This window comes from Antechinus flavipes, chromosome 2, assembly GCF_016432865.1.
Source record: "Antechinus flavipes isolate AdamAnt ecotype Samford, QLD, Australia chromosome 2, AdamAnt_v2, whole genome shotgun sequence".
Lineage (NCBI taxonomy): Eukaryota > Metazoa > Chordata > Mammalia > Dasyuromorphia > Dasyuridae > Antechinus > Antechinus flavipes.
This window is the reverse complement of record NC_067399.1, coordinates 137,750,765-137,765,201: the sequence shown is the minus strand read 5'-3', so window position 1 is coordinate 137,765,201 and position 14,437 is coordinate 137,750,765. Positions and strand designations below refer to the sequence as shown.

The following is a 14,437-nucleotide window of genomic DNA, read 5'->3' as shown; positions in this document are numbered from 1 at the left end:
TGGTTTCAGATCTCATCTCAGATATTAAATAGTTTTTGATTATTGATCAATCATTTAAACTCTCAGAGCCTTGATTCTCTCATCTTTAAAATAATAGCCAGCGTTATATAACACTTTTAAGGTTTCACAGCACTTTAGAAATATAATCACATTTCATCCTTCCAACAGTCCTAGAAAGCAGTGTTATAATTATTCTCAATTTATGGATGGGGAAACTGAGGTAGACTGATTAAGTGACTTGCCCAGTGTCATACAGCTATTAAGTGTTTGAAATCAAATTTGAACTCAGGTCTTCCTGACTCAGGTGCAGCCCTCTATCCAAAGCACCATCTGGTTTAATGAAAAAATAAATAAATTTGGACTCGATTTGTAAACCATGTTTATCTCACAGGAATAATGTGTGAGAAGAATATTTTGGGACTCTTAAAGGGCTATATACAAGTGAAGTTTTTTTCCTAACACAGGCATGTATTTTATGATTGTACATGATTTCTAATTCTTCTTTCAAATTATTTTAAAACTATGTTCTCTAATTTAAAAAACTGATAGTTTCATATTAATCTCAAATGCTGTACAAATCCATCATTTGTCTTATTTTTCTTGTTACCAAGTTATTAATAGCAGTAATTTTACATTTAGGCATTATCAAACTAACAAGTTTTTGGGTTTGGTTTTTTTGCCCCAGATTGGATGAAACAAAACAAGAAAAATAGTTTATATTAGTTTAGATATCAAAAATCAAAATCCACTTATAGAATATTTCAAATGATCTAACCTGAGCATTTCATTTTTATTTTATTTTTTAAAATTTTCCTCCCTTCCTCTCCTAGACAGCAAGTAATCCAATACAGGTTAAACATATGCAATTCTTCTAAATGTATTTACACATTTATCTTGCTGCACAAGAAAAATAAGATCAAAATGGAAAAAAGTGAGAAAGAAAAAAACAAGCAAGGAAACAACAACAAAAAAGGTGAAAATACTATATTGTGATCCACATGCAGTTCCCATAGTCCTCTCTGGATGCATATGGCTCTTTCCATCACAAGTCTTTTGGAATTGGTCTGAATCATCCTGTTGTTGCATTTCATGTTTATATATGAAGAACATAAGGCAAGAGAGGATAAAATTAAGGAACTACTTCAAATTCATACAGCTACAAACTAATAGCCAAATGTAGGTCTTCTGACTGATGCCTGTTGAAACACTCTTTGCATCATAGCAGCACTAAATTATCTTTTCACAAGGGACCAGGAAGAAATAATGGTCTTATCAGAAGACCTACTTTGAACTCCTCACCTGGCACTTGTTATATGGGTGATCTTTAGCAAAAATCAATTTATCTCTTAGGACTTTAATCTCCCGATACACAAAATAGAAAGGGGGCATCAGTTAGAGATCCAATTTTAAAACACTAGGATTCATGATTAAGCAGAGTTGAGGTACAAGATGTTTTCTACTTCCATATTTGGGAAAGTTCATATAGCATTTTTTTAAAAATCTGGATTTTCCACACAACCTTGACTCTTAAAAATCTACCTAAGTTGGCCCCTTTTGATCTTTTCTCACAGCTTGCTTTCTATTCACTACCTCCCCCTAATCGCCCCACTAACATACTCTGGCCCTCTCCAACACTATATTCCACATCCCAATACTAATCATTTGTGTCTTGCCATTAAACTCGAAAGACTCTGGAGGAAAGAGTGAGATTAGTGACTTTACAGAGTCCTACCTCATTTCAATCTAATCACTTGTGTGTCAAGACATCACCTTACTGATGACATGATGAGAATGAAGGACTAACAACAAATAAACCAGAGTTTTTACTGGCAATTCCCCACTGACAATTTCTTTCCTTCCTCATCCCTGCCTCCTCCCTTCTCTAGTTTTCTAATAAATCAATACTCATTATGTTTTCATCTCCTTTCCACTCCCCTATACCTTGTACTGGGATCTACTTTCCTAATGACCAATCTTTATTCAAAAGATGTACCCTAAAATCCTATCCAACCAAAGAGACAATTTTTCAAGAAATCCATTTAAACACTATTGTGATTTAATATTCAAAAAATGAGCCTTCGTGTGACCTTACATATTTTAAAAGAAAACTTGAATTTTATTTTATGCAAAGGCAGCTTTTTAATTATTGACATTTTTCTTGCTTCCCAGCCCCCTCTCTGAATAAAATCTTCCAAATCAGACCCCTAGCTGTAGAAGTAATTCCTTACAAGTGTCTTATGATTTTTTTTTTAATTATAGAAATTCACTTTTAAAAGGCTCACTAATATATTACCCTCAAAGTCACCATTGCTAACATTTTGCTACAGGAAAAAAAGAAAAGTTCTAAGCAGTGAAAAAAAGAAAAGTCCTAAACAATGACTTACCATGATTGTCAGCTTCCTGTAGCCTTGGAAAAGTATCTGTTTAGTTTGTTGTGCTGTCAGAAACTTCCAGTATGAAACGCATCCCCCTAAAACTGCCTGGTGTTAGAGATTGTGTTTATTCCAGTGGATTTCATCAAGAGCAAAAAATCAGTGAGAGGCACCTCTTCTTTTGGTAGGTCTTTTCTTTCTCTCCCCTCTTCATTTGTCTACACTTAAAAACCATGGAGAAGGAAATGAAAACAAAAACTTAGCTTTCTTGTCAGTAGGGGGGGAAAGGTATAGAGTGTACATGCAACTAAGCCAGTCAGAAATCTATCATCTGCAGGATTCTCATGGAGAGCTCCAGGAAATAGGAATGGTGAGCCCCCTCAGCTGCTTGTAAACACTTGGAAAGAGACTCAGTTTCACAATTGCTAGGGTGATGTAAATGCAGCAAGGGACGCTTCTGGTAGCTGGGAGTTGGGGGTGGGGGCTGGGGGAAAGAATAGGGTAATAGGACCCTTCCCTTAGACAGCTAATCCAAAGCACATTCCAGGAAGTGCACTGGTTGACTAAAGTTAGAGAAACAGTGGCCTCTTATGGAAACCTGGTCATATACGATGTGGCGATGTGTTGTGCTTTGCTTTGATGGTAACATGAGTTAAAAATAAGGGATAAGGTGGGGCCCAAGGAAAGTCATTCTATACATATTTCTTGCTTTGATTATAAAGAAGGTCAAAATGTTTTATTTTGTTACCATTCTGAGCCTTCCTCCTCTGCAATGTTTATCTTCCTTTTCTAGGCATTTTAAGGACATAAGTCTACTCTTCTGGGAGACAGAGTTACTTTGGGCAGGCTAACTTTAGACAGTTACAACTTCATTTTAATTTCCCAAGTTTGGCTGATTTCTTTTGGGGGTCTTAAAGTATTTACAATGTCAGCTAAATGTTAAAGAATGACCAAAAGGTGAGTTGTTTTAATTAAATTTTAGTAATGAGTTTTGTCTTGCTTAAAAAAATACATTGGAGTCAAGGGATATTTGACTTAGGATGAGAGTAATCTAATTGCTTACTTTTTTGTCCTTTGAAGATGCTGTTTTGGACTGTTTTTATGACTTAGAGTTTTGTTAGAGGAGTTAAGCTCCTCGTGGTCAGCAGGGACTTAAGTGTTTGTTGGAATCGATTGGATTGGTGACATAACCAAAACTCATTCCATGAGAAATCACTATAATTAAGCAGCAACTACTACACTTTACATTTTCTTGTTAATGATGCTAATGGTTGGCTTTTCATTTAGGGGCTTGTAGAACTTTGCGCTTAAATCTGCGTGGTTTATAGGAAAACATGCAAGTCAGCTAAGTGTAGTAGTGGAGGGGAAGCTAGTCTAGGAGGCAGGAAGATATGGTTTTAAATCATACTTCAATCAGGGAAAGTCACTTAATTTCTTGGTGCCTGGGCAATTCTTGAGGATTATAAATTGCCTAAATGTTACCGACCTGCCTCAATAGAAAGCATCCCTTTACAAGGAAAATCATAGGTTCAGGAAAAAAAACAAAACAAGGCTAAAAGGAATTGTATGGTCACTCATAATTACAGACAAGTAAATGATGTAATTTGGAAGGGGGAGAAAAAATGTTTGAAGATGATTTGGGGAGTTTTATCTATGAACTATATTTGGTAGACAACTAAAGGCAAAACAAAAAGGAAGAATCCCTATTTCCAAATCATCTTTAACAGATAACTAGTCTAGATTTTACTTTGGACAATGGCAGTTGAGCAATTTTATTAATATATCTAAATATGATATAAGAACAATTATTATGGAAAATATGACTAAGTAAGAATCAGAAATTGCTTTACAATATCAGTCACTCAAGTGTGAAAGGCAAAACTATTCAAATGTGTAATTTTGATGTAAAATAAGTATATACTATAATGTACCAGTAGTCTTATTCTGTGGAAATTATTAGAGATTTAAATCAGGCACCTCCTTAAAAGCAAATAAGAGCATCAAATCTCTATAGATGTTTATGCCATTGATATATGTTCTTCCTATATTTTGACTCAGTCTGGATTAAATATCAGCACCATATCTTTGTCATAAAAGGACTCCTTCCCCTATTTTTCCAAATAGTTTGAATAATATTGGTATTAATTAATCTTTATAAACATTTAAAGTAGAATTCATTTATAATCCATCTAGCCCTGGAGATTTTTGTTTTCTTAGGGAGTTCATTAATAGCTTGTTCAATTTCTTTTTCTAAAATGGTACTATTTAAATAATTTATTTCCTCCTTTGTTAATTTGGGCAATCTTTATTTTTGTAAGTGTTAATCCATTTCTTAGATTATCAGATTTATTGGCATATAGTTGGGCAAAATAGCTCCTAGTTATTGCTTTAATTTCCTCTTCATTGGTAAGTTCATCCTTTTCATTTTTAATACTGTATGTCATTCATAAATAATTATTTTTAAAACCTCTGTATGATTTACAATGCATGGTATCAATCACATCCAAATTGTTAAAATTAATAAGGATTATTATCTATAATGAAGATTACACTCAAATTTACCTCCTGCAAAATACTTTCCAATTCCAAAAGACACCAATAGGATGATTGCAAAGATTTCTTTACCTTTATTGAATCAGCACCTTCTGAAATATCTCATACAATAAAACATTATTTGGAACTGTGGCAAAACTCTACTCTTATCTTCTAGACCTTTTTTTGTGTTTATCTGAGCCCTAATCAACTCCCATAGATCAGACTTTGGGGATGGGGGGAGGAAGGGAAACAGTCTGTTTTCCTCTCAGTTTAAGACATTTCTCTGCAATCTGCTATTATAAAGCTTTATCTTCTCTCATTCTCTCTCTGTTCCTCTGAAGGTTATCCCTCCCTTTCCAACACATTTCACTGTCCCTTATTTCAATGGCCTGTGCTAAGCCAGAGGGAAAAAAAAGGCTGATTATTCATTACTATTATTAATTATTTTTTTCTGGTTGTAAGAGTGGAATTAATGTCTCAAAAGATTTATACAATAATAATGTCATCTCTTTTCTGTTGTCTTATTAAATGTCCTTAGAGGTTGAAAGCCATGGTTACAGCCAGTGCAACAATCAATTCTCTATAACTTCATTCCTTCTCTGAAACTTCTCATACCAAAATAGCCCTTCCCTGGCCTGTTCTGACACAGGTGCTGCCTTCCTATTTTAGAATATAAGCTCTTTGAAGTCAAAGACTGTCTTGATTTTTGTTTTTGTATCACCCTTTGTTCATTCTATGTGAAAATAATGTGTTAGATATTAGAGGAGATAGAGAAAGAAGAAATGGCCTCTATATTCTAAGGGCTTTTAGTCTAATTGAGTAGCTAAATGAATCAATCAACAGGCATTCCAGCACTTGGGGGGAAAAGTGCCAGGTTTCATCTCCATATAAGTTGCTTCCCAGGATGACTTGAGATCAGTGGTCTTGAATCAGTTTTTATGTGCTAGGGACTATGCGAAGTGCTTGGGTTATAAATACAAAAATAAGATAGTCCTTGTGCTTAAAGAGTTTGCATTGTACTGAGAGGGTACAACCTGTTCACAGATAAGTAAATGTAAGCTAGGAAAAAATTCATACAGAATGATTGGGGGTGGAAACCAGGAAAGGCATCTTGATGACAAGGGCATTTGAGCTGAACCTTGAAGAGAATTAGCATGAAAGACAGACAGCCTGTGAAAAGATACAGAGGCATTAGATGGAAGACACGTATACAAATAATTACAAAATAAAACATTGTAAATGCTTAAATGATATGAGGCTCCTTGAGAATTCAGGGGAAGCAACAATCACGGCAAACTGACATTTGTTCTGGAAAATAATTAGGTCCCCAATGGATGAATGGTCAAGGGATATGAATAGGAAGTTTTCAGAAGAAGAAATCAAAGTTATCAATAGCCATATGACAAAATGTTCTAAATGTCTAATCATTGGAAGAAGACAAATAAAAACAATTTTGAGGTACCATCTAACACCTATCAGATTGGCTAAGATGACAGAAAAGAAAAATGAGAATTGTTATAGTGATGTGTTGAAAAAAATGGATACAGTAATGCACTGCTGGTGGAGTTTAACTAGTTCAACTGTGCTACAGAGCAATTTGGAATTATGCCCCCAAAGCTATAAAACTGTACATATCCTTTGAGTCAAGGGAAGATCTTTTCCTAGGCCTTCAGTTGCTATGGCTGTAACACCTACAGGAGAAGGTCCCAGGTTGCATGCCCACATAAGTTGATTCCTAGGATAATGACTTGAGAGCAGTGTTCTGGAATCATCACAATTTCTGAGTCTCTTGGTTTAATGGTCCTGATGGAAATAACCATCAGCATCTGAGGGAAGAATGTGATCGAGGTGAGGGTAGTTTACCTGGCACATGCTGCCTTCTGTCTCTCCTCCTCCACCACCACCCTGTCCCCTGCCCTAAGCTTTGTGGGTACTTTAATGCTTCATCTGGACTGGCTTCACAGCCATAGAAGGGGCCTTGGTTGGCAATTAGTGGGGATGGATGACCCCTTCTGCACATTTCCTTCCCTGAATGTTCTATGGGATGGGGTAGAAACCAGACTGTTGCCAGTCCCAGGACTCCTGTGCCCATCTGCTAGCTGGTAGCAATTGGCCAGCAGTTGTTGCTGGTGATGAGGAAAGTAAGCTACCTCTCTCTGAAGATTTCTCCCCTCAGTAATAGCTGTGAAGGCTGGGTTGGAAGCAAGTCTGAGGTCCTTTTGACCTTTTTTCTTGGACATTTGCCTTTTAACTGGTCTGTTTCAAGTCTTCCTCCCATTCCAATCTATCCTCATAATTTCCTAAAGCACCATTCTGGCACATCACTCTCCTATTAATTAATGTTCAGAAGAGGGAAAAACAGATTTTATGAGAGAGAAGGGATTGGAAATAGAGTGAAGTCCTAGAGCCGAATGTCATTAAGGAAGCAGCATGTTGCCCTAGAAAGAATACTATATTAAGATCAGAAGATTTGGAACTCTAGTCTTGCCTCTATCATTAATTTGTCAGGCAACTTTGCACAATCTTTTAGCCACTCTGAGCTTCAGTTTCTTCATATTATTGCCAACTGTGGTGGTCCTCAAAATTTTTTATCATGTATCTTATTTGTAAAGTTTTTTTTTGATCATATCCTTAAATATTGCATTTTTACTTATTTATAAATTATTTACATGTGTTGCTATGCCAACAGCACTACTATTACATTTTCAAAAGTAGAATTTCAAAAGGATAAAATAAAGATGAAATATACTTGATTCTAATGTCAATAGAGAGTTTAGAATAACTAGACAGCATAAAATAGCTGACAGTATGCCTACCTAAACAGATTCAGAACTATATGAACATGAACATAAAACACTTTTTATACAAGTGAAGTCATATCTAAGCAATTAAAATAATATTTACTTTTCATGGAGAGGTAAAACCAATGTAACAAAAATATCAATTTAACCTATATATTTCAATGTCATCCCAATTAAATTACTAAAATATTATCTTACTGAATTAGAAAAAATAATAACAATTCATATGGAATAGCAAAAAGTCAGAAACTTCAAAGAAACCATGGAAAAAAAAAGATGTAAAGGAGATTGATTCAGCAATATCAGACCTTAAACTATTGTTGAAGTGTAAAATGGACAATTTTAATTGTTTTAAATTAAAATTTTCTTGTATAAATAAAATCTATACAGCAAAAAAATAGAAGGAATGCAGGAAATGGGGAGGGAGGTCATAGAGAACTTGTCAGATAGGATATGATTAGGTTGGAATACTGCTGTGGGTAGGAAATGATGAACTGGTTGATTTAGAAATACATGGAAAGATTTGGATACATGATGCTTTCCACATTCAGAAAAATAAATGACAAGTGGAATTGAGCACAGTAGTCTTACATATGCATACGAGTGTATATGTGTATAGATGTGTATATTTATAGGTGTGCATTGTGTATGTGCTGTGTGTGTACACATATCCATGTTTAATTGTAGCCTTCTTTTGGCCTGGAAGGAGAGTGAAAGATAAAGTAAAAAGTGTAAAGTAAAAATAAAAGTTAAAAAAAAAATTTTAAACTGGTGAAAAAAAGTTTAAAAAAAATAAAGAACAAAAGAAAAATTTAGAAGGAAATAAAGAAAAGTTGGGCAGCTTTGAAAACAATGTGTAGGGATTATTATATAGGTTTTCTTGAAATCGAAATTTTTTTGTTTTATATGGAATCGTCTCATGTTCTGCTGTATACATGGCACTTTTTTCTTTTCTCTTTTTTGTATTTAAGTTTAAAAGAACGAAAGGGAAAAAAGAAAAAAGGGGGGCGGGAGGGGGAGAGGGAAGGAAGCGCGTGCCGGGAGCCTCGAGGCAGCTTAAGACCTGGAAGAGTCCGGAGGCTTAGGTTGGCGGTTGCGCCTGGAGTTCTAGGTTGTCTGTCTCGCTGGCCAAGGGGAAGCGAGAAGAGGCTGTAGCTGACGAGGGCAAGCAGCCAAACGAAGCTGGAGGGAGAGGCCTTGGCAAAGTTCAGAGTGGCCAATGAGCCCTCCTCGCGTCTGTCTTGGATCTCCACCACTCCACTGAGGTTCTCCCACATTGGAGAGCCGCAACCGCAGGTGAGCTTACGAGACCTGGAGCAGCTGATGAAACTACGGAGCTTGGAAGCGCTGGAGAGACTGGAGGGGCACTTCGGAGACGTGTCGGGGCTGTGTCTGCAGCTGCAGACGGACCCCGAGCTCGGACTCCCCTTAGATCCCGGCGAGCTAAACCGCAGGCGGGAGCAGTTTGGCACCAATGAGGTGCCCAAGCCCCGGAGCAGATATTTCTTGGAGCTGGTGTGGGACGCTCTGCAGAACACTACTCTAATCTTTCTGGAGGTGGCAGCTGTCCTGTCGCTGGCCCTGGCCTTCTATGAGCCCAAGGTCAGCGGAGACACCAAAGGCTGCTATGTCGGCGGGATCTCCCCGGAGGAAGAGGATAACAAGGTGGTGCGCTGGCTGGAAGGCGCAGTCCTGCTGATGTCGGTGGCCTTGGTAGTGCTCATCACAGCCTTACACGACTGGAACAAGGAGAAGCAGTTCAGGAATCTGGAGGAGCGAGTGAGCCTGAGTCAGAAGGGCAAAGTGATGAGGAATGGCCAGATCCTGGAGGTCCCCGTCAAGGACATTGTGGTGGGTGACGTGGTCCCCGTGTCCTATGGGGACATGCTGCCTGCGGACGGTGTGCTACTCCAGGCGCAGAACTTAAAAATGAATGAGAGCTCCTTGACTGGAGAGTTGAATATGGTGAGGAAGTCCCTGGATCTTGACCCGATTCTTCTGTCTGGGACCTATGTGATGGAGGGCTGGGGCAAAATCCTAGTGACTGCTGTAGGGCCCAACTCACAAATTGGGATCATCCTGACGTTGCTGGCTGCCAATGCCCAGGAAGGCAGGCCGGAAGAGCAGAGAAAGGTTCCGGAGTGGGCCATTCACGGCAAGAGCATAATAAAACCAAAACATTACTCTTCCAAAGCAAAGTCCGTGCTGCAAAAGAAACTGACAAAATTAGCCATTCTGCTCGGGAAGTGTGGAATGCTCATGGCCACTGTCACAGTAATTACTCTCGTGACCTATTTTGTGATTAACACTTTTGTGATTGAGAGGCAAAAATGGACTTATGGTTGTACTTCGGTTTATATCCAATACTTTATTAAATTTTTCATTATCGGAATAACAATTTTGGTGGTGACTGTCCCTGAAAGTCTTCCACTTGCAGTTACACTATCTTTGGCTTACGCAGTAAAGAAAATGATGAAAGACAAAAATCTGGTAAGGCATTTGGATGCTTGTGAGACAATTGGAAATGTCACAACCATTTGCTTAGACAAAACTGGAACACTGACCATGAACAGAATGACTGTGGTCCAGGCTTATATTGGGGAGAATCATTACCAAGAGCTCCCCAAAAGCAATTCCATCTCGGAGCCTATTCTGGGGTACCTTTTAAAAGGTATCACTGTTAATTGTTCTTATACTTCCAAGGTCATTTTCCCCAAAGATGGTAAGAAGTTGGTACAACAAATTGGCAATAAGACTGAATGTGCTTTATTGGGATTTCTTCTGCATTTGGAATTGGATTATGAGGCAGAAAGAAACAAAATACCACAGCAGAATTTGTATAAAGTGTATACCTTCAATTCAGATAGAAAATCCATGAGTACTGTATTAAAATTGCCCAATGGGGGTTTCCAGATGTTCAGTAAAGGTCCTTCAGAAACAGTATTAGATAAGTGTTGTAAAATCCTGAACAAAATGGGAAAGCCTGTGGAACTGACAGAAACCAAAAAAAGAGAAATTGTTCAAAATGTCATCGAGCCGATGAGTTCTGAAGGACTTCAGATCATTTGTTTGGCCTTCAGAGAATTCTCAGATCAAGAAAAAGAACCAGACTGGGAAATTGAAGAGAATATCATCACAAAACTTACTTGCATTGCCGTGGTGGGCATTGAAGATCCTGTTAGACCTGAGATTCCAAGTGCCATTAGGAAATGCCAGCAAGCTGGAATCACTGTCCGAATGATCACTGGGGATAATCTCAATACTGCACGGGCTGTGGCATTGAAATGTGGCATTTTGAACCTCCGTGACAATTATTTATCCCTAGAAGGTAGAGAGTTCTGGAGGCTAATACATGATAAACACGGGAAGATAGAACAGAAGCTTTTAGATAGAATTTGGCCCAGACTTCGTGTGCTTGCCAGTTCTTCCCCCATTGAAAAATATGCACTTATAAAAGGCATAATTAACAGTGATGCTTTGGGAGTAAAGCAGGTTGTAGCTGTAACAGGTGATGGTACTAATGATGGCCCAGTGCTAAAAGTAGCAGATGTTGGGTTTGCCATGGACATCATTGGAACAGATATCGCTAGAGAAGCTTCAGATATCATTCTAATGGATGACAACTTCACAAGCATTATGAAAGCGATTATGTGGGGGAGGAACCTTTACGACAACATCTCCAGGTTCCTCCAATTTCAGCTGACTGTCAGCGTAGTGTCAACGATTGTGGTATTTATAGGAGCATGTGTGACACAGGATTCACCACTTAATGCAGTACAGATGCTGTGGATTAACCTCATAATGGATGCATTTGCTTCCCTTGCCTTAGCCACTGAAAAACCAACTGAGGCACTTTTGCTAAGACCTTATGGAAGGAAGGAGTATCTCCTTTCCAGTTCCATGGTAAAGTACATTTTGGGCCATGCAGCCTACCAGCTTACAGTCACTTTTGTTCTTATGTTTGTTGGTGAAGAGCTCTTTGGTTTCGAGAGTGGAAGAACAGCTCTTCTCCATGCTCCTCCTTCCACCCACTATACGATGGTATTCAACACTTTCGTTATGATGCAGCTTTTCAATGAAATTAATGCTCGAAAGATTCATGGTGAGAGAAATGTCTTTGAAGGGATCCTCGGCAATAATATCTTTTGCATCATTGTGGGGGGAACATTCGCCTTACAGTTCTTTATTGTACAATTTGGCGGCAATGTTTTCAGTTGCACCAACCTTAGTCCAGACTTATGGCTGTGGTGCATTTTCCTAGGAGCAGGGGTATTAGTGTGGGGTCAGTTGGTAACCACCATTCCCAACAAGTGTGTGGAACCCCTTATAAGGTTTATGGGTGGAAGAGCAGAAGAAAAGGCTGATACTGTCTGCCCTATAGCATCAATGACTGAGGAACTATTATGGGTTCAGAACCTAAGCAGAATCCAGAATCAGAAAAGACTAATGAAGTCATATCATTCTTGCTTTCACAGGAGTGTGTCCCAAATTATCCAGTGACTATGACAGCCTATGGCATGATAGAGATTCTTCCTTCCCCCAAATTTTATTTATTTTTAATACCCTTCTCTAAGTAAAGCTGCAAATTCACTCCTTCGTCCTTTCTTAGATATAAGGTTTTTACAGTGAATGTGAAGCCCAAGTTATCTGCATTGACAGAAACAAATGAAATGTCTTAAGAGATGTTCTTTTGTAATGGACAATGGGAACATGGTCAGAAACATATGGATTGAATGGAGAGGTAATGCAAGAAATATCTAAGGGAACAACTGAGAGGCACTATAATGTTTTCATTTTTTGCATTTTCTTTTTTTTTTTTTAAATAGCCTCATGGGTAAAGAATAAATGTGTGCATTAATATTTGTTGTTAATCACAAGATTGGGTTGTATGTGTTATAAAGGATAAAAGCCTGTTGAGAAGGTATGGATTCTAACTATTCCTGTTCAGCTGACAAAAATTCAGTCAGTAAACTTCAACCTTTAAATATTGTTATATTTAGAGGAATAGGGAATTAACTTGGAACTTGTATTGACTCCTTCCTTGTTGTATATTATATAAAAATAATAAATGCTATTACAAAAACATAGGTAACATGAGTGCTTTGTAAAAATACAAGCAGTTGTGATCTAAAGTTCCTGCCTTTTTAAAATTAATTTTTCACTAACTAGCTCACTTGGTTTCATTTACTCCTTTGCAGTGTTGTGGTCCAAAAGACAAATGGATCAAAGGTATTGCATCATTTCTGAAATATGATAACATCTCTACCACCAAAAAGATTTGAAAAGTTAAAAGAAGGGGAAGGGAGAAAGGAGCAAATATTTATTAAATGCCAACCATGTGCCAGACACTATGCTAAGCACTTTATAAATATTATCTCACTCGATCCTCACAACTATCAGGGGTAGTGCTATTATTATCTTCATTTTACAAATGAGGCGAACAGATTAAGTGACTTGTTCAGGATCACACAGCTAGTAAATGTCTGAGGGTAGATTTAAACTTAGGTCTTTCTGATTCCAGCCTTTTGGAAAAAAAAAATTGAGGCAGACTATTTTGACTTTTGCTTATATGATACTAGGAAATGCATTAACTTTCTGCTTTATTTTGACTTTGAATCCTTTAATACAAATTTTTAAAAAGCTATGTTTAAAAAATACATGTTCTTTTCCTTCCTACATGTATCATATATACTGTATAGCACAGTCAAGATACTTAGTTCCAGAAAGTTCTGCACCTGTAAATAGTTTGATGTAAGGGTGGTGGAAAGAATGAAATTTGTATCCATCCATTTTCACTTTCCTGTGTATTAATTTTTTTGCTTGTAGAAATTGAAAATGATTCTTAAAGACTCTATATTTTAAAAAAAGATTTGTGAGGTTTGTTGGAAAATTTAAGAATTGAATTCAAAAGTTTTATGATGAAGATGTGTGTCACCTCCTGAACCTTCCTTGTTCAATCAGCCAATCAATAAGGATCTTTCAGATAGTTTAGATTGTAAGCTCCTTGGGAGCAGGACTATCTTTCCCCCCTTTTGTATCCCCATTGTTTATTTAGCACAGTGCCTGATATATAGTAGGTGCTTGATAAATGTTTGTTGAGTGGGGAAGCTTGGTGGCAGTGGATAGTGTTTGCCCTGCAGGGAGGAAATCTAAATTAAAATATGGTTTTAGATAGTAGCTGTGTGACCCTTGGCAAGTCACTTAACCCCAATTATCAATGGGGAAAAGTGTTTATTACCTGACATCTTAGGCAAGCACTAGGCTAGATACCTGAAAGGGTTAAGAGAAAATAGAAGATATACCACCTGTCCTCAACAAACTCTGGTGAAAATTGAACTCTGAAGAACAAACATTGACAAAAAAAATCTTTTTAGATATTAAATCATGTCAATAATAAAAATACATTTAATTTTTGGTCTACAATAGTCCTAATCTATGTGAGCTAGCAGGCCAAGTATGCTTACCCTGGAAGTTATCCTGGAGAATACCTAGTTATTCTATCTTTGACTGATAAAATCATATTTATGCTGGAAAAAAGCATTGTTGAAAACATATCAGATGTTAGGATTATTGGGCTAGGGCAAGGGTGAGGAAAATTTGGGGAAGATGTAAGGAAAAGTTTGGATTGCTATAAATGAACTTTGCAACATCCTCCAAAAATGTATTGAATCCCTCTCAGCAAGATGACTAGAAAGCATATGTACAATGTGACATGGGAGTGAGTCATTG

General features: G+C 37.5%; 1 protein-coding gene across 1 annotated transcript in view; it reads left to right on the top strand.

The window, feature by feature from the left end:
• The window catches only part of LOC127546489 (plasma membrane calcium-transporting ATPase 2-like), a 128,022-nt gene extending 115,331 nt beyond the window's left edge, over nucleotides 1-12,691 (top strand). The window contains exon 2 of the mRNA XM_051973573.1: nucleotides 8,864-12,691. Within this exon, the coding sequence (XP_051829533.1) occupies nucleotides 8,864-12,208 (3,345 nt within the window). The 3' untranslated portion in view covers nucleotides 12,209-12,691. The remainder of the gene's footprint in view (nucleotides 1-8,863) is intronic.
• Nucleotides 12,692-14,437: the final 1,746 nt, after the last annotated feature.